Source organism: Juglans regia, chromosome 2 (genome assembly GCF_001411555.2).
Source record: "Juglans regia cultivar Chandler chromosome 2, Walnut 2.0, whole genome shotgun sequence".
NCBI lineage: Eukaryota > Viridiplantae > Streptophyta > Magnoliopsida > Fagales > Juglandaceae > Juglans > Juglans regia.
This window is the reverse complement of record NC_049902.1, coordinates 34,751,318-34,771,205: the sequence shown is the minus strand read 5'-3', so window position 1 is coordinate 34,771,205 and position 19,888 is coordinate 34,751,318. Positions and strand designations below refer to the sequence as shown.

General features: G+C 35.3%; 3 protein-coding genes across 4 annotated transcripts; 2 read left to right on the top strand and 1 right to left on the bottom strand.

Annotated features, from left to right (window-relative positions):
* Window positions 1-2,756: 2,756 nt before the first annotated feature.
* Window positions 2,757-3,507, bottom strand: LOC109013768. Of its 2 annotated transcripts, none has more exons than XM_018995971.1 (2): window positions 3,208-3,507; window positions 2,757-3,062 (listed from the first exon to the last, which is right to left on the bottom strand). In XM_018995971.1, exon 1 carries the CDS (start codon window positions 3,425-3,427, stop codon window positions 3,221-3,223), a length of 207 nt encoding a protein of 68 aa, XP_018851516.1. In that variant the 5' UTR covers window positions 3,428-3,507; the 3' UTR covers window positions 2,757-3,062; window positions 3,208-3,220. The 2 variants fall into 2 exon arrangements, with proteins under 2 accessions (XP_018851516.1, XP_018851526.1); XM_018995981.1 differs by having other exon boundaries at window positions 3,213-3,507.
* A 5,158-nt stretch (window positions 3,508-8,665) lies between these two features.
* Window positions 8,666-12,777, top strand: LOC109013757 (PAP-specific phosphatase HAL2-like). Its single transcript, XM_018995963.2, has 4 exons — window positions 8,666-9,128; window positions 10,470-11,157; window positions 11,848-12,203; window positions 12,552-12,777. Exons 1-3 carry the CDS (start codon window positions 8,975-8,977, stop codon window positions 12,146-12,148), a joined length of 1,143 nt encoding a protein of 380 aa, XP_018851508.1. The 5' UTR covers window positions 8,666-8,974; the 3' UTR covers window positions 12,149-12,203; window positions 12,552-12,777.
* A 4,148-nt stretch (window positions 12,778-16,925) lies between these two features.
* Window positions 16,926-18,861, top strand: LOC109013748 (aclacinomycin 10-hydroxylase RdmB-like). The gene is made up of 2 exons (XM_018995952.2): window positions 16,926-17,447; window positions 17,758-18,861. Exon 2 carries the CDS (start codon window positions 17,803-17,805, stop codon window positions 18,688-18,690), a length of 888 nt encoding a protein of 295 aa, XP_018851497.1. The 5' UTR covers window positions 16,926-17,447; window positions 17,758-17,802; the 3' UTR covers window positions 18,691-18,861.
* Window positions 18,862-19,888: the final 1,027 nt, after the last annotated feature.

The window sequence follows — 19,888 nt, the reverse complement described above, 5'->3', positions numbered from 1 at the left end:
AACATATACCAAATTACTCTCTGATTGAAATTGATTCTATGGATTTTCCTTTTTCTTTTATTTTGAGAAGTGATTTTATGGATTTTAAATAAATAAAAAAATAGTACTACTTGTAATATTTCGATATGGGAAATGATACTTGCAGTCGTGAGCGTGCAGTCGCCGTGCAGTCGCTTTGAAAAAAATGAATAAATAAGGGACCCACATGAAAAGAAATTAATTTTTTAATAGTGGACCCCACTCTTTTTCAAAGCGACTGCACGGCGTTTACGCATTCCACGACTGTATGTAGCATTACTCTTCGATATAGCACTAGAGGAAATATCACTAAATAGTATGGGCTCAACTCGAACCATACCAACCCAAATAAACTTGGGCCTTCTCGTTAGATACCAAATCATATCTCTCATTTATTTTTATTAAAATAAAAAGTTATGAACGAGAACTTCATCATGCAAGTCAGAGGCGGCCTTTGCGAAATTAGGCCCATCAATGAAATCGGGCCTGAATACTGAAAAGGCTTCACTGGAGCCCGTACTTATTTTCATAATAAGCCTTCGGCTAATTTATTGATAAGGGTGGGAAGGAGATTGACAGATTCACGGACGAGAAATGGAAAATTAAAAAAAAAAAAAAAAAAGAATAAAATAAATAGAGCTTTAAACGTCATCTTAGGCAATCGAGGAAAATGAAAAAGACATGACTGCTAATGATATAGTGTTTTTGGACTGAGTGCATTAATCACGCAGAAACCCACAAGACGTCTGCAGTTAGCTGCTAGGCCGGTATAAGGTCGGGGGATGAGTATCGCTTTCACAATTTTAACTGTAATTGAATTGAATTATACTGTTGTGATAGACTATCTTATCATTGGCCTTCGACACGATAATTGATTAGTACCCGTAATTGATGAGCCAAGCTATATCAAGCTAGCTAGTGATCAACAATTGCACTCTATGGTGAACTGATATTATTAATTTGCACCCCCTATGATTTATCACAAGACAGAATTAAAATTACTTAACATGACTACCGATGTTTAATGATATTGTTGTGAAACAAACCACATCCACCAACATCGATAATGAGACAGGCATTGAAATAATAATAAAAATATAAGAATTCAGCGCACACATACGACACATAAATTAATGTAACTATGTTTACAAAGCTGCGCAGAGGATGTAATTGTACCTAAGAATCACAAAATACACTTTGGGGTGAAATCTCGTTGTTCATAACCCTTAAAACTATTATACTATTCATTAAGTACATATTTATAATATCACACGACGAAAAACCTAATTTTCATTTTTCTGCATTATTCGCTTGAGCGGAATGTCAAGTGTGTTTCAAGCGAACTCTCTATCCTGACATTTGCTCGAGCGAACTCTCTGTCTGAACTTCGCTCAAGCTAGCTGTCGCGCAAACATCAAGTAAACTTTTTATCTAGTGCTTTTCGAGTCGTAAACAGTGCCAAGAATTTGCTTCCAATATTGGCCCAAGCCGAAGCAAACATGGTCAATGCCCCTTTGAAAATCCGTTAAAAAATCATAATGCATCCTTGTCAGGCCGGCTCATTAAATCGGATCGACACAATAACAAATCAAACTCTACAAATCCAACATATATGTATCGTCTGATATGAAGAGAATGTAATGTATTTGTATTTGTAAAATGTTAGTATGATATGTCTGTGCATTTCAAGATTGTTTGATAATTAGTTCCCCATGATTTGTAAAATGCAGTATGGAATCCTTCTAACTATGTAATTGGAAAGAGTTTCTTTTTATAATCTTATCCGAATTTAAAGTACTCAAATAAAAGGGAGAAGAGTCACATGACAGTAAAAATCTCAAGAAGAATTTTTGAAAGTTCTGTGTATAATATTTTCGTGAAAGTTCTGTGTATAATATGATCTATTAAGTAGAAAGTTTTGGATTAAGACAGCTTTTTTGGGATTCTACGAAGGTTGTTCTCATTTTTAACTTTTTTTTCTTTTTGCTTAATTTTGAGGCTGTTCATCATGGTCGTCTTGTGCCAAAATTCTTAAGGCACATTTACTTCTTCAAGATCTTTGCGGTTTCAACCATTTCAGATTGAAGGATGCAATCTTGTCGTGACCAATTAAGCCTCATGTTCAATATTTAAAAAAACAGAAAAAAAAGAAGTTAAAAGGAGGTACTTGATCTTGTCTTGTGGTGTGCAGCTTCCTTTTGATTTGGGAGGCAGAATGGATAATTAATGCTGTTACTCGATCTTCTCTAGAGAGAAAACTAGATTGGAGCGAGAATGAAGTAAAATTAAGATTTCGTTGGTTATACAGTTTGGATAAAATAAGATGAAATATTTTAAATAATAATAAAATTTTTAAATTAAGATGAAATGAGATAATTTATAAAAATATGTGTTTGAATAGTGAAATAAAAGAATTTTAAATTTTTAGAAATTTGATAAAGTGGTAGATTCCAATAATTATTAAAAAATATTTTTAATTATTAAGTAAAAAATATTATAAACATGTTAAAAATAAGTAATATCTATTATTAATTTAAAAACTCATAAATATTTTAACTTTTTTAAAATATGTTTTTATATTATTATATTATGACATTTATTATATTATATTGTATAAAATTTGACATATAATTTTCTAATTATATATTACAATAAAAAAATAAAAAATAAAAAAATATTAAAAATGTGGTAATTAGCGTTATTATAAAGCAGAGCAGATCAATTATAGCGATATTTTACTGTACAGATGGTGGAAAAATCAAGATGAGATAAAATTTTGTTTTCTACCGTTTGGATATATCTATAGACAGATGAAAGATAAAGTAAAGCTCATGTGAGATAGTTTGTATCTCATCTAGCATCCAAACCGGGCAATGCATTTGATCACTCGAAATCTATAAAATCACAGAGCCAAACAAACGAAAGCTGGAGAGAAGAAGAGGCGGCCAGGGTACTTGTAGTTCTTCCAGAACAACCTGGAGTTGATGACATTTTGTATGCTGGAAAGCACCTAGCTGCTCCACAAAAACGCCATGACACTCACTCTGAAAGAACAAAAACAGAAAATGCAAAGCACAAAAAACCTAATAATCAATCACCCAGTTAGGGTAATATTCCACCTTGATTAATTAATTATCTTCCACGCAGAAAGCGAACTAGAATATGAAGTCAGAAAGCCACAAAGCTCACCGTACAGCTTGAATCATCTGTAAGATTTAAGGATAGCTCCACAGAAAGTACACATGATAGCTTTCCAAGACTTCCAATAAACCGGTACATAACAAAACCGTGTCGCCGTTATCATGTCGCCGACGCTGGCTCCTCCACCGCACCGGGAGCAAGTTCCGGCCACCGGCTTCGTGCTCCTCACCTTCCTCTTCTGATCCACCATGAAACAGAAGCAAACCATCGAACTCTGGGAAAAAATATCAAGCCAATCAGCTAGCTAGCTAATTACACATGCACGGAGCTCCAAAGTATGGTATACAAGACAACGAAGTACGTACGCATGAGATGGATATGCATTTATGTAAAGATGTTTAAAATAGTCTGATTACCACAGCGTTGGAGCTATCGCTGGATGGGCGACACGTGAGGTGTCATTAGATCATCATCGGTGTAGAACGAGTAGCTCGATATTTTTTTGCTCATGCTATATTAGCCGTTAGAATAAATCTTTTACTGTGTGAAGAAGCCCCAGCACACCGTTAACCGTAAACCTGGGTAGGGGGCTCATGACGAGAGTGTGGTTAACCGCCACGTGTTGTGCGTGCAAATGTGGTAGATGTGGGTCGCTGGGTAAATAGTAAAGAGTAATTATTGCGTGAGATGTTACTCCACAGCAAACCTACTCCACTCTTTAGTCACGTAAATATTTTAATTTTAAATAATAATCTTCAATTTAAATAAAATTATAAAAAAAATCGTAAGGATGTTTTTTTTTTTAAGGATGCTAGCTAGGTAATAAGATTTAGTACAATAATACTTCTTACCATGATTGAGACACGAGCCGTATGAGTTAAAAAGCGAGAAGCATAGCCATCGTTACGACACTTTCGTGAACCAATGTGGTCTCAAGTCTCAACTGTCGTCCCATTCAAATAGGATTAAAGGCGTTGGTGCCATTACTCAAGAGGTATAATATTCAGGCGATATTACTGACCTGACAAATACGTGTCATGAATGAATAAAATTAAAAAAAAAAAAAAAGTATATAATGATTTCTTCACATCGATCGATGTGCCGACGCAGATATTATTAATTTATTACTGTGCTATTGGGCCATTGTCCTTCAGGAATGGTTCTTCGATCTGGCCGGGCAATTAATGAGAGGCCGTTCGATTATAACTGGTTCGTTTTTAAGGATAAAATTTTAAAATTTTTTATTTTATTATTAAAATTTTTTAAAATTATTATATAAAATAAAATAAATATTTTAAATTTTAAAATAAAAATAATATTAAAATATATATTCTAATAATTTTTTAACTTTAATTTTATCACATCTCTAAAAACAAAGTCCGTAGTCTTTGGTCAAGATACACTTTTCCTCGGCTGTCCAGTCGACACGAATATTTCTATCTCACTTCAGTTGTTGATCTATTATTCGCTTATATATAAAGATTTTATTTTTATTTTATTATAATAATGTTGTATTGTTCATCATTTTTATTTATTTTTTTATTTTTATTTTTTAAATATGAGCATTTACATAATTAAATGAAAATAAAATATAATAAAATATAACATTAACCCTGCATTCGTATTTGTATGTGTTTGTTTGATCATGCATGTATAAGTAGTACCGTTGGTTGAGTCGAACTTATTGTTATTGGGTTCAAAGATCAAACTTCAAATCTGTGCAGCTTTAAAGCATCGAGCAGTACACGCATAAATTTCATGAAGTAAATGTGGATTTTCACTTTCAAAACGTTTTCTAAATGTCAAGTCATGTAGCGTGATTGACATAAACTCTCCAAAATTATTTAGAAAGAAAAAACCATTTTTTCAAAAGTAATTATCTTTTTTCTCCCTCTCCACCGAACAAATATCGATTATATTGGTGTCCAAAGTGTAAATGTAAGAAAAAGAGAACTATCAATTACTAGTATTTTAATTCATTTTTCAACTAATTAATAATGCTATTTTATTATTATTATTAAATAATTAGTATGATCACATATTTTAAATAATTTTACAAGTTAATTATTAAAATAAAAAATAAGTTAAATTAACATGACACATTGATCATTGTAATTGAAGTTGACATAATTGATAATAAATAACATTTTTCTTTATCAATTTGCATGACATTATAAGCTGCGGCCACATGTTACGAGATTGATTACACATGAATAAATTATAATATTACTATAAATATCTTTATCACGTGCTAAACTTTCACATTAATAATTAATATATATGCTCCTATATGTTAAGGAATGAACTTGTAACTAGATTTGTTTTAAAAGCTTGGAAAGCTTTTACCTTACCAAAACAAGCCATAACATCATGAATATTTACCTTACCCTCTTTAATGCTCATCAAAACTTATAACCACATATTGTTTTGACAGCAAAATTCAGTGGGACCGGCTATCCAACTATTATAAAAAAGCTTGTACATATTATAAATTATAATCGTGCAAGTCCATTTATTCCACATAAAACAGTAAGCATGAACAAGCTGATTTGAAACTCACATGGTAGGACATGTCCAACCCAAGCGAACGTGCTGAATGCCGTTCATAATAAGCAGGTGGCTCTAGAAATGCATCTAAGGCTTGTACAGTTTCGTGAGCCTCAGGATGGTGCCTCTGCCACAGGTGGCTCTTTGACATGTTGGTGGTGGTGTTGGTGTTGGCAGTTGGCTCTTGACAGTTGGAAAAAACAGCGACAAAGCCGAACATAATGTCCTTTCCATTCAAGAATGGCAGCAGACAGAGTTTCTGGATTGAACTTGGAAACCTTCACCATAAAATTTGAAAAGCTTCTCCTTTCACGCCGCAATTAAAATTCATTCTCAATAATAACAACAATATGCAAAGACCATAATAGAAAAATTTTGGAGATTAGAGCAGAAAAAATTCATACCATAAATCCCTTAATAGCCGAAACTTGCAGCACTCCTAACTTCCAAAATGGCATCCCAACATCAGCAAATCCTGACAATAATCGAAGGCGACACCCAATCCGTCATTACAACGTGTCATTGAAAGCACAGACTCAATCCTGCATTGGCAAATCTTCCCTATCATTGAAGACATTTAACAAATCTTTCATCATCATAAGGAATGAAAAGTAGTCAAAATTCATCAATCTCAAATTAATGTACGCACTCGGTAGTGCAATAGGCAGCAACCAATATAGTTTTTGAATGCATACTTTTAAATATTCTTAATAGATGTTTTTTTTTATTAATAGTGAAAATGATCCATCTAGAACACTTTGTATTCTGATTTTTATAATATAATGCATGCTTGATTAGGAAAAACAAAACTAGATTTGTTTTCATTAATTTGTCATAGACGTATAGTCTTGCAAACAAATGATTAGTTTACTTGATATTTGTAACAAATAATGTTTCCCGACTGGGACCCAAAAGGTGGTGGTAGATCTGGCTTTTTAATGAGTTTGTTCCAGAAATCCGTATCATCATCTTGAATTGGGCAGAGTTTTCTCAATTGATAAACCATTGTTTAATAAAATGAAGACTAGACAGTACGAACGCATTTTGGGCAAGGCCAAGCTAACTCGCACCTAAATAAAGATAAGGAGGTGGGGTTTTTGGGCATTGGCTATGCTCCAAATTTCCAATCAAACCCTTTTTTAATTTAGAACAAAGAAAAAGAAGAAAAAAATCATCTATTTTTTTTATGAAAGGTGCTACTCCCACCGCTAGGAGTTTCTGCTGGGGCTCCCGCTAGTAGTTTTGAGATGAGTTTTTATTTTTTTATTTTTTTTATATGTATTTTTTTAACACATTTAAATATATTTTAAAAAATAAAAAAATTCATAATATTATTAAAAAATACTTACTTAATTATTAAGTAAAAAATCATAATAATAAAAAAATTCACAGCGATAGAAACAAGAGGGAAGAATAGTATTTTCTTTTTTTCATCATCCTCTTATCATCTCATGACATGATATTAGATGATAGATTGACAAGTAAAATATAATAAATAATTTTTAATCATTTAATATTATATTATAAAATAATAATAAAATTATAAAAATTAAGAAGATGAATAGCATTCCACAAAAAAGAAAATTGCAGCTAGCAGCCATCAGGTTTTGATTGGGTTATGCTATTATATAAATATATATATATATATATATTATATAATGGTTGGAACTTGGCCCAATAAGGGTTACCTCCTACTATTTTTCAAACACATCAATAAATGAATAAACATTCAGTCAAGAAAAATGAATTTAAGATGGTTCTCACCGGACCAAAAGATCAAAAATGAAAGTAGTGGTGTTTGTTTCTTTCGCTATTCTTTTTTGGCGACTTGAATCTTTCATTCTCATAGCAAAATGACAAGACCGTAGTAGCTACGTACTTTTATGACTTTTTGACTTTGTTGTCTTGAATGATGCGATCCGTGAAAATGATTGCCCAACTGGCCTAACCTTTGGTTCAAGTTTAATTATCTTTAATTACATTAATTGATATGGTACATTTGAAGTAATTTTATAGTTCGATATCACTTAAATAGAAATTCGCTAAAAATATGATACGTCAGTTGATATGATTAAGAATGACAAAATTAAGGATGAATAACAATATTTTTTTTCATTTAAATCACTGACCTATAAAATTATTTAAAATATGATCAATTGAAGTGATTTAAAATGATATTATACAACATCAACTTCACTAACACAAACTCTCTTTTATCTCCCGCTACAATTTTAGATCCTTCTTTAATCTTCCCCCTTTATAGACCCAACTCAAAGAAGTAGGACTACTTTTATAAACAAAATGGTGAGACATTAGTTCGATTTAAAAAGGGTAATGCTAGGGATCCTGCCGGAGGATCCCCTGTTGATGTTCCGCTCAATTTTTTTTTTATTAGTTTTTTTTACATAGTGAATAAGAAAATATTATTTAATAATATCGTAAATTTTTTATTTTTTTAAGAAATATTTAATTTTTTTACATCATTTTTGTAATATTTTTAAATATTTTTTTAAAAAATAAAAAATTTATAATATTATTAAATAAATAAATAAAAACTAGAAAAAGAAAAAGAAACGGGACATCAACGGAACCTCATCATTTTCCTTGTAAAAATGTGTGGTCCTTGGTCTATTACAAATAGTACAAAATTACCTAAAAAGCGAACTCCTTAAAGAACGTGTCATAATTCTTCATTCATGCTTATTATATACATTTAAGCCCACATGAGGCTGTGGCCCAAAATCCTTAAGCCAGCCCTGCAACTCGTATTAAAGGTGATGCTTTCGGTAGGTAGTCAAAGGACACACCCAATTGGCAGTTTGGCACTCTAAAAATATGACGTGGCAACCTATTATTGGCTAAAGAAAAGGTCATATTTCTCCGCAGAGACCCCAGTGGGCTGTGCCCTGTTGCCCTGGAAATCAAAATATATATAAAAATAAAGAAATTTGCATATTGCATCAAACTTTCGCCGATTTTCCTTCGTTTTTCCTCGAACCAAACACTCCTGAGCTAGCACCAACACCAACACCAACATATAAGATGCAATGAATTGGCCCAATTTTCGAGGGAATGCAAGTGATATAGCCAGAACCATAAGCACCAAAATTCCCTCCTGTCTTGAACCACAACAAGCGTCAAGAACAACCTAGAAAAGAAAACCATGTAGAAACATTTAATTTGCAAGGATCTCGAGGTGGGTGTCTCAGGAAAACATTGTTCTCTCCATTTCATCTGGGTTTCGTTCGAAGGTTGTTGAATCTCAATAATGGAGAGCGACAAATACTCTAAGGAAATGGATATAGCCGTTAGAGTGGTGCACATGGCGTGCTCTCTGTGTCAGATGGTGCAAAAGGGGCTGGTTTCTACTGACAGTGACCAAGTTAAATCCAAGGACGACGATTCTCCTGTGACTGTCGCAGGTATGCATTTACATTGCATTCTCTGCTTTGAACTCTGTTTTCTTGAATTTGGGGTATTGTTTTTTGGTGGCTGTGCTCTGAATGTATTGCATTTCGGAATGTCTCATCTGTGATTAGCATTTATGTTGCTCTTGTGCCTGTATGGTTGTTGGGAAAACTTTGTATACGAAAATTAAGAATTTCGAGTTCACGAGCCCGGTTGAGAGAAGCCTCAGCCAAGCCCAAGGCCTTTACCACTTGAGCCAACCCCTAGTTGTTTAGTGGCTCTTCCTACGAAGGTGACTTATTTTCTGTTAAAAGAACAAAAGAAAGAGGATTCAATGGAGCTAGTGGTTTTGGCAAACGGAGACAAGCTTACCGCTACATAAAAATATTTATTGTACTTGATTGGCGAATAAAGTTTGCTTAATTCTGCTTTATGCAGATGTCTCGGTGGATTCTTTGCATGAATTATGAAATTATGTACTTATATGGCCAATAAAACAATGAAAGTGCTGGTGTCTGGGATTGCAAAAATGCATTATTGTTCCAGAGCTGCTTTGCCTTCTTGAGCAATTGTGCAAATGGCTGGTTTTATAATGCAGCAGTGACCGCGTGAAATCAGTATTAAATAGTGCTTAACGATCATGTAACGTTTTGTTACATTTTTATATGAGTTTGGTTGGAGGGCTGCCACATCGTGCAAAATGCATTCTGTGAGGTAGTAATGCTATTCTATCTTCAATTTGGTGATGCCACAGCATTGTATTCTTTATGTTTTCATTGTGTCAAGTTCTCTTCTTCTCCCAGTAAAAATAAGTCTTGAAGGAGTTACTGTCTTCATATCCTGTCCGACAGAAAACCAAGTCCAATGTACATCTTAGCAGCAAGTAGTCGAGTCTTTTTTTTTTTATTTCAGAAGAGGGAGCAAGTATGATGAATGCCTGTAAAGGTTTCTCCTGGGTCATATGGCCTAAAAGTTCAAATTTGTCCTTGTGAGATTCCGATGGTCACCATACAAAGTCCTGGTTGAAAAAGTAAAGCATATAAAAATGGTCTTTACTCTGTTTATGCTATGGTTAGTGTATATGTCCAAGATTTTGTTATATTCAACCAGAAATAGGTTAGAGCTGCTTTTAAAAGAATATAATAATGACTCTGAAGCTGAAGTGCGTCATTTCTACCAATTCTATTCCCCATTATATCTAAGATTTTGCTGCAGTGATAACCAGTTCAATTTCCGGCAATAGGAAGTTTCTTTTTTACTCTCAATGTATAATCTGATCCATATATCTGAGTGCAATTTGTATCATGGTTATCGAGTTTGGTTGGCTAATTCTCTTGATGTCTCTGTGGAAACAGATTGGAGTGTCCAAGCAACCGTTAGCTGGATACTGTCAGGAATTTTTGGCAGTCAGAATGTCTCTATTGTTGCTGAAGAAGATGTCAAAACTCTTTCCAAGGCTGATTCAGCAGATTTGTTGGCAGCTGTGGTGAACACTGTGAATGAATGCTTGGCAGATGCACCCAAGTATGGTCTTCAGAGACCAGACAAAGTCCTTGGGACTCTACAGATTCTAGAAGCCATCAGTCGATGCAACTCAACTGGGGGCCCCACGGGAAGACATTGGATACTTGACCCGGTTGATGGCACACTAGGGTTTGTACGGAAGGATCAGTATGCCATAGCTTTAGCCTTGATGGAGGATGGACAAGTTGTTCTTGGCATTCTTGGATGCCCCAATTATCCTATGAAGAAAGAGTGGTTAAATTTTCATCATGAACACTATCAAAATATGTCCCAATTGTCTCCACCCAGTTTAGATTCATGGGAAGAAGGATGTGTTATGTATGCAAGAAGAGGCAGTGGTGAGGCATGGATGCAACCATTAGTCCATGGAGATAAGAAGTTTGAATGGCCAAACTCTGCTAGACGGATTCGTGTTTCATCCATTGATGATCCGTCATTGGCAACATTTTGTGAGTCGGTAGAGAAGGCAAATTCAAACCATTCCTTCACAGCAGGGGTTGCTTATAGTGTAGGCCTCAGGTCTGTTGTGTGTGTAAGACATAATAGAGTAGTATATATGCAATTTCCTTGTCAATTAGAAGTTTGATTATTTTTTAGTTTCCTGCACAATGACAACTTGCAGAAGTAGAAGGTAACTTAATGTTACTATAGAGGGGTTTTGGTTTTAATGTTTATCTATGCCCATCATTGGAAGTGTACTATTGTAGGAACAGGATTAGTTGTCACAAACGCTTGCCCTTGATTTGCAGTAATAGCTAGACTGCCTTGCTTAGCTATGAGTTAGTGTGTTGGGTGGTGCTTTCATGGAGGCATCAAACTATTCAGTTTTCAGGAATCTTGGACCAAATAGCATATATCTTCCACATAAGGGTTGGAGATGAGGTTGTGGATTCAATCCCATGAGTTTTATTTATCTAAAAGAGATACAAGCTAAATCTATGAGGCATTGCTGTAGATTAGCTGAGTTTTGTTCTCATTTTTTGTCACTCCTTTGTCATTTCACCTTTTCCGATTTTAAACCCACAACAAGATTTTGAGTCCCTTACTAATTGGATGCCAATGGCACTGGTATTAGAGTTTTATGAAGTTTTTTCCTTTTACTTGTGCTTTTATTTGTCCAAAAAAAAGGGTAAAGAAAAAAATAGAAAGAAAGCTTACGTTTTGTCAAGTCTTGATGCTAACGGAATGCTTTTCTCACTCTAATGGCAGAAAGCAGCCCTTGCGTGTTTACAGCATGGTGAAATATGCAGCCATTGCTCGGGGAGATGCTGAGATATTTATGAAGTTTGCAAGATCTGGGTATAAAGAGAAGATATGGGATCATGCTGCTGGTGTTGTCATTGTAGAAGAGGCCGGTGGTGTGGTAACTGATGCTGGAGGGCGTCCCTTGGACTTTTCAAGGGGAGTGTTCTTAGAAGGTCTTGACCGGGGAATAATTGCTTGCTCTGCCACATTGCATGAGAAAATCATCGGGGCTGTTTATGCTAGCTGGGATTCCTCTAATTTATGAGACTTTCATATCATGCCAGTGCACTGTGGAGTCATTATATTTGGACTTTTGCAGGGTAAGGTTATTGCTTTTTATAGTATTGTGATATAATAGGAAACTAATCAATCTGGGATTTTGGTTGGTCATACCTTAAAATAAATAATGGGAATGAGTCTGTATGGTTGCATTTAATTTCACAAAATTATCTTCCATCTTTCTTTGTAATCACTTCTTGTTATCCCAAACTGGTATGTGGTTCAGTCATTTTTTGCTCTATTTTCCTAGAAGTTGATAGACAGGTTGACAAGCCTGAGAACTCTGTCCAAGTTGGTTTGAGATCAGGTCATCATTTTTGCAAAGATTTAAAACAATTCTCTTATGGGTTGCTTCTTGTATTAATTTTGAGCTCTTTAAAACAATTCAGGGCTAGCAGATTGCCGAAAAGGGGAGGTCGCCCGGATGTACTCGAGTTTGACAATGCTCCATAATGTTTCTCCATGTCTAGCAAAATTGACACGTTGCTTCGGGGAAATGAGCCATGACCAAGTACAAGTTTTACAGCTTTGCCTAATATATTTACATATTTACCTGATCTAAACAAAACAATGATGTCTCATTTTAGTATCTAATAATCTTGACTTTCATTTTAATTATGTTTGATTTTTGAAGAAAAATCTTCTTAGTTCAAGAATGTACTGTTGATATGACTTTACCGCCTGGATAGAAAAATGTTTGATAAATAGAAAGTCAAGATTATTAGATACAGGCCCACGGGAAAAAAAAAAAAAAAAAAAAAAGTAGGCCTGACCGATATGAGCCACAGATTTACCCCACCAGAGGCTGGCCTGGATTATTGGCAAATGAGAAACCACGAAGGCTGTAAAAGGTGAAAATCCACTTGTGCTCAAAAGGCATTAAAAATAAAAGGATTTCTTATATATCAGTTATTATTTATTCTTATATTTTATATTTATAATTTTTTTATAAAATTTAAAAATATTTTTCATAAAATATGAAGATGTTTTTTATAAAGTGAGGTGTGAGGTGATGAATAATGACGGAAATAATTTTGCAAAAATAAAATTAAGAGAAAATGAAAATGAAAAAGGGCGTTAACCAGAGGACCTCAGGAACTATGCCTGTACTTGAATTCTAGAAGCTTATACTATCGGTAAAAAATAAAAATAAAAAAAAGGGAATCCCAAACTCTGGGTGCGTCTCTAGCTGATTTTGAATTTTGGACATTCTCCTAATAAAATAATTATACGCAGACCCACATTGGGGCGTGGCCAGCTGCTAGTCAAATATTATTTGTATTAATTTTTTTATATATATAATAAAATAATTTTATCAACCCCTTGGTCTTAGTTCAAATGTCTCTTTAATGTAATAGTTCAATTTCTCTCATGCTCAATTAAATTATTACTATATTTATGAAACAAAATTCTGGTTTTAGGTGGGATCATTATCTTGTACAAAAATAGCCAAATGGGTTAGGTAGCTTACAAAAGAATGTTATCCCCAATGGCTTTGGCATTTGGCATTTACAAATGTTGAGAATGCCTACTAGGATCCACATCATCAACATCTTTCTAGTAACGCTGTTCATTGAGTTGGAAGAGTTCAATCTTTGGTATATATTTTGTAAAAAATCTACTCAACTTCCTACTATTCACACAACCTCCATACTCCACATTATTTTTAATTTTTATTTTTTTTTTATTAAATATTTATTATATGAATAATGAATAAAAAATTTGAAATAATTTAAAAAGAATAAACTCAAAAAAAAATTTAAAAAAAATATTAAAAATTTAAAAAATTTAAAAAAGTGTAGAGTGTGGAGTGTGGTGGAGATTGTGTAGCAAAGCTCTATTTTGTACTGTTATTGCACTTATAAGTTATAACGAGTGCTAGCTAAGAAGTAAAGCAACAGACGTGCTCAAAGAAACATGAATGAGTCGGTCTAATCTTCTCCAACATTTGGTCATGTTAAATATAAACTTAAGGGCTCTTTTAAAAAAATATATTGATCAAGTTTTTTAAAAGAAATATTAATTATGTTTGGGTAGTGAGGTATTCTAAAGGATTTTGTAAATATTAATAAAAAAGTAATTATAGAATATTGAATAGTAGTAAAGTATTCTCGAGACCTCAATATCTAAACTAGACTGCAAGTTCAATATGACTGCGTTGTCCTTGAAATACATGGCCAAAGTACATCTTCATCTCATGTCGTCACTCTTCACATAGAAAGTTGATGAAAGTTGCATAGAAACCTTTACTTGTTAGGCACCAATTAAGCTACATATACTAAATACAGTTGTCTGTATTATTTTGACCAAAGTTTCTAATCTTATCTTCATGATTATTATATTGATATGTGAATGGTCAGAATGATCATATTTACAAGTTGGTGACTTTATATAAATATCGTATTTAGTGTGTTAATTAATAAACTAATTTGTAAATAATTTTTTTTTCATTAAAAAAACGTAGAACAAAAGGAAAATTTCCGGCAATTGGCAAAATTATTATATGGTTAGAGATCCACAAGCTTTTTAGGTGACTTGGAACCGCGTTGAGAAAGGTGGCCATGCTAGTGTGGAAAGAACTCTGGTCTGGATTCAGAAAGAAAAAGACAGAGGGTTGTTGGGTCACTTTTAATAAAAAAACAAAATAAAAACGGGAGGGGTTCATGAAGAGGAAAAGTCAAGGGCCACCGGCAGTAACAGTGAACAGAGTATAGAACCTCAAATTTGGTCTATCCGATTTGGATTCACAACCTATTTCAACTTATCTCATTACTATTTATTATTATTCATTAACTTTAACTCACAAATTTTATTATTATTCACAACTCATTTTAACTCATATTCGAAAAGACCTAAAAAAATTATACTAATAATCCTCCCACATTATACATTATATTTTTTTAGTTTTTATTTTTTTTCTTACTAAATATGTGATATATTAGTAATTAATAGAATTATTTAATTATTTTAAGAAGAATAAAACCAAAAAAATTAAAGAAAAAATAAATTGTAATGCATGGTGTGTGGAGTTTATGAAGGAAAAATATATTCTTAAGCCGGTTCACCTTACCAACACCACACACCATGACGTGGCAAACCCGGTTTGATCGCCACGTCACAGTTTCTCACTTTCCTCTCAGACGGGATTCGCACTTCGCAGCGCATCGCACCAGTTGAGTCCCTTCCTCCCCGACTCCCTCACTTCCCTCTGTTCGTAACCCACCTTCAGATCCCATCACCTCCGTCTCCGTCTCCCTCACGCAAATCAGATCTCTGCATCTGCATCTGTCCAGTTGAGTCCCTTCCTCCCCATCTCCCTCACTTCTAATTGCAAGCTCGTGTGGAGGACACACCCTCCTTACCACAATGCAAGTGAGAAATCCGATTGCAGGACTGGCTTTCGACCAACAGTTTTCATGGTATACTGTCTACTCGGTAGTTCATTTTTTAAGGGAAAGGAGGTATTTAATCCGATGTTTTCTTGATGATTAAAGTTTCCTATTTTTCATGGGATGACTAGCCCATCTCATGATTCTCTATCTCTCGTTGTTTTCTCCACGATTTTTTTTCCTTGTGTCTTGCATCTACCCCAACATCTAGCAAATACAGAAGGAACTGACTATATAAATTTCTAAAACGCGAGATTGAGAGGCTTAAACGCGAGAGAGAACGGCTTCTTTTGGCATTACGGAGGCACGATGAGGAACGGCGTGGATTTGAGCTGCAAATCCAGCTATCGAAGGAGCGTTTGCAGCAAGTAGAGCAGCGGCAGCAAAATTTGATGTAATCTGTGGCTGGATTCTTACGGAAACCAGGACTTGCCTTGAATTTCGTGACACAATTGGAAAATCACGAGAGAAAGAGAAGATTGCCAAGAGCAAGTTGCTTCTATGATGGAGCCAGCGTTGAAGAGAATGCGGGGAGAGGATTTTTGAATTGGCTTGCGTAGGAAGATAACAAGCACAGTAAAACGTTCGTTTTACTTAAAAAAATAAAAAATAAAATAAAATCCACGTCGCCCGGTGTGTGGTGTTGGAGAACTGAAGGCAGTTGTATAGCTTAACTCGTTTATGAATAGCAAAGCTCATTTTTATAACTAGAAAAAAAATACAAACACTATTTATTATTACTAGAAAACCATATCAATTAATAAAAATTTTAATAAAAATTCTACATGTTAATATAAGAATTACCATTAGAATTATGTAAATCTAAATTTTTGAAATCGATCGATGAGATGAGTTAAGAGTATTTTTATATCCAAACAAATCATACAAAAGTTGAAAGTTTCATTTACAGTATGCTAAATTTGTTTGATCTGTTCAATTTCTCAGATTTCTTGATTCCTCCTCATTCTCAAGTTTCTCTAAAAAAAAAAAAAAAACATGGCCATACGTTGAACTCTTCCAATCTGCTTATATATGAATATATATTAAAAGAGAAAAAAGAACACACCAAACTTGTTCAACCATTGAGCCATTGACCCAAAAAATTAAATGCCACGGATAGACGTGGGTACAAAGATAAATAGGGTGTTGTACGAAACAGCTAGAGTTGGCCATTAACAATCTTGGCATTTTGAATTTGTGACGAACAGGTCTTTCAAACACAGGCCTTTTCTTTTGTCAAACCAATCAATCTCTGTATATTTTTTGTTTTATTGTTTCCAAAAGATAACCAATTCAAATCCTGATTGGCCGGTCTTACTACTGATAAAAGTGCCACCTAATTGGCATTTCATAGACCCACTTTTAGATAGAGTTGGGAAAATCTCCACCCAAAATTCAAGCTACCGGCTGAGCCTGTTCAACCGGTTAACTCCTTCCCCGTACACTCTCTGTACATAATCAGGATCGCACTCCCCAATTACTGAGTCCGTACAAATCCACGGCCTGAAAGAGAGAGTGTGTGTTTGTGTGCCATTTTTTTTTTTGTTTGTTTGGCGATATCTTTGTTGATGCTCAAAAGGTCGACGACGCCCCATTTGGAGCTTTGCTATCTTCACTTTGAGAATTTCAACCAAAATCGTTAACCGACGAGCGAAAGCGCGTGAATTTGCTGGAGATGATAACATCGTATTCGTCGTCGTCATCGTCTTCAGTGCGCGACAGTTAACACTTGCTCATGTGTAACTGTGACACTCTCTCTCCCTCTCTCTCTGCGTGCATATGACTTTTGGGCGCTCAGTTATCTGAGATCTTGCTTTCCGTGTTGGGATCGGTAAAAGATACTCTCTGCAATTCGTGGATCAGAGGGTCTGAGCTTGTTCAGAAATTTCGTTCACTGTGAGTATATAAATGTAACGATAAGAAAAGCTCCGTACTTTGTGCTACTATTTGTCTGTTTGCTTGCCCAGAAACGAAGGGAAATTTCCAAAAGAAATGCGTTACTACTATTTTCTGATTTTAGTTAGACTCTAATCCACTCGTATTAATTTCCCACCAATTTGTCGCCACGTAATTATTTTCTGTCGTACAATAAGTTTTTAAACTTTCTACCGTGCATTCTTTGCCTCATGTTTCTCGGTAACCAAACAAGAAAGGAAATTGCTTGTTTCCCGATTTCTCACCCTGATTCCTTCTTCTCAACTGGCAGGTTTTCATTTTTCTCGAATCAGGTTAGTGGACGAACCAAAAGAAAATGGGTAAAACGACGAGCAGAGACTGGACCCAGATTTATGCGATCTACGGCTTGGACCAGTGGCAAACTCTACTCTTCCTCTTATTCCACGCGCTTCTCTTCACCGTTCTCTCCATCCTCTACCTCATCTACTTCAACCCGATCCGGGGCTTCTTCGAGTCCATCCTCACTGTCACCGCCTCCGGAGTTCCAGCTGGCGCGGCCAGATTTGCTGCGGGGTTCACCGGCTCCGTCACAGCCCTCTCCGCTGTCTGCCTCTTCTTCGCCGCGGCCAACTTCTTCTACTCCGCTGTACCGCTCCACCACGACATGGCCCTCCGCATGGTGAGCGCGGTGAACGACTGGTCGACGGTGAAGCACGCCCTGGACCTAGGCTGCGGCCGCGGGATCCTCCTCAACGCCGTGGCGACCCAGCTGAAGAAGGAAGGTAGTTCTGGTCGGATTGTCGGGCTGGACCGGTCGAAGGCGAAGACGTTGCGGACCTTGCGGACGGCGAAGCTGGAGGGGGTCGGGGAGTACGTGACGTGCAAGGAGGGAGACGTGAGGAGGTTGCCGTTCGGGGACAACTGCTTCGACGTCGTGGTATCTGGGGTGTTTGTACACACTGTGGGGAAGGAGCACGGCCACCGGACTGTGGAAGCGGCGGCGGAAAGGATGAGGGTAGTGGGGGAGGTGGTGAGGGTGCTGAAGCCAGGTGGGGTCGGGGTGGTGTGGGACCTAGTGCACGTCCCGGAGTACGCGAGGAGGCTTCAGGAACTGAAGATGGAGGAAATCAGGGTGTCGGAGCCGGTAACGGCGTTCATGGTCAGCAGCCACATCGTGACCTTCCGTAAGCCCAGTCAGCAAGTCGTGGGCCCCGGTGAGGTCAGGCTCGAGTGGAGATGCTGATGCAAATAGTAACCAATGTTAATTGAAAAAAAATGAGAGAAATATATATTGAGAGAATATTGGGTTTGGGTTTAATCAAATTTCTGGGAAGGCGAAGCTGACCTGGATTTTTTCTTTTTTTTTTTTTAATTTTTTAAAAGGTATGGGAATAATTGATGTCTAGTTAGTTAATTTCCAGTTTTGTACAAATCAAGGATATAAGTATTAAGAATATATAAATATATATATATATATATTCAAGTTTTAGGAATTGCCGTATATTAGTAGTTTATATGAAAAGTTTTATTTATTTTTTTAACTATGAATGATTACTTGGTATTGTCTATCAATTTTCAAATTATTCTTTAAAAAATATAATATTCTAAAAGGGTCACGATTAATATAGTGACATAAAAGTAGTAGTAGAATAATGTTGTGGCACATAACCTTACTGTTGTGAGTTATCATTATTTCAATTTTCTTAGTCGATGATGTTGCCAGAAAAAAGGAAGTCATGAAAGCAAAAGATGTATGAGTTTTGAAAAGGTTATGAAATTTGGTGGGATGCGGATTCAAGTCTGTGGAGCAAGTGAGCTGATGTAGAGTTTGGATGCTGTTGTTAAGTCATTGTCGTAGATCCTGGATACTGGATACCGAGTGATGATCTAGTGTAATTAATTCTTTTTCCTGTTCTCGGTTTATATACTTTGTCAAAAAAAAGTTTCCGGGCATGTGAAAAGATAGCAAGAGATAATGTTTGAAAGGACAGCGATATTTCTAATTCTGGCAGGAAGCAACTGTGTGGAGGTCGTTGTGAGCTGATAGACATAGATGCATGTAGGGTTGGGCTTCTGTCAAGCCTATATCCTTTGTTACTTTATAACGAAACTTCCAATGTTCAATGGTTATGATTTGGACCGAATTGAACCCACTTTTATTATATTATATTTCACCTTCAGACCTTGATATTATTTCAATGAATTCATGTTTATCGTAGCGAAATTCTATATATATATATAAACAGAGGGTAGCTTAAAAAAAATATAAAAAAAGGTATCATAAAATTTCCTCAAGAGTGTTCCCTAAGTAATAGGTCCGTCGTACGTGGATTCATAATAGGCCGTGGATTATTCATAATAGGCTCTGTTTAAATAGTAAAAGTGTTTCATTTCATTTTATCTCATATCATTTCGTCTTATCTTATTATTATAAATTTTTC

Bases quoted from the DNA above. Each gene is read 5' to 3' on its own strand.
- LOC109013768 (XM_018995971.1), bottom strand. From the start codon at position 3,427: ATGGTTTGCTTCTGTTTCATGGTGGATCAGAAGAGGAAGGTGAGGAGC.
- LOC109013757 (XM_018995963.2), top strand. From the start codon at position 8,975: ATGGAGAGCGACAAATACTCTAAGGAAATGGATATAGCCGTTAGAGTG. The intron at 9,129-10,469 runs GTATGCATTTAC...CTGTGGAAACAG, and splicing joins TTCTCCTGTGACTGTCGCAG to ATTGGAGTGTCCAAGCAACC. The intron at 11,158-11,847 runs GTCTGTTGTGTG...CTCTAATGGCAG, and splicing joins GCTTATAGTGTAGGCCTCAG to AAAGCAGCCCTTGCGTGTTT.
- LOC109013748 (XM_018995952.2), top strand. From the start codon at position 17,803: ATGGGTAAAACGACGAGCAGAGACTGGACCCAGATTTATGCGATCTAC.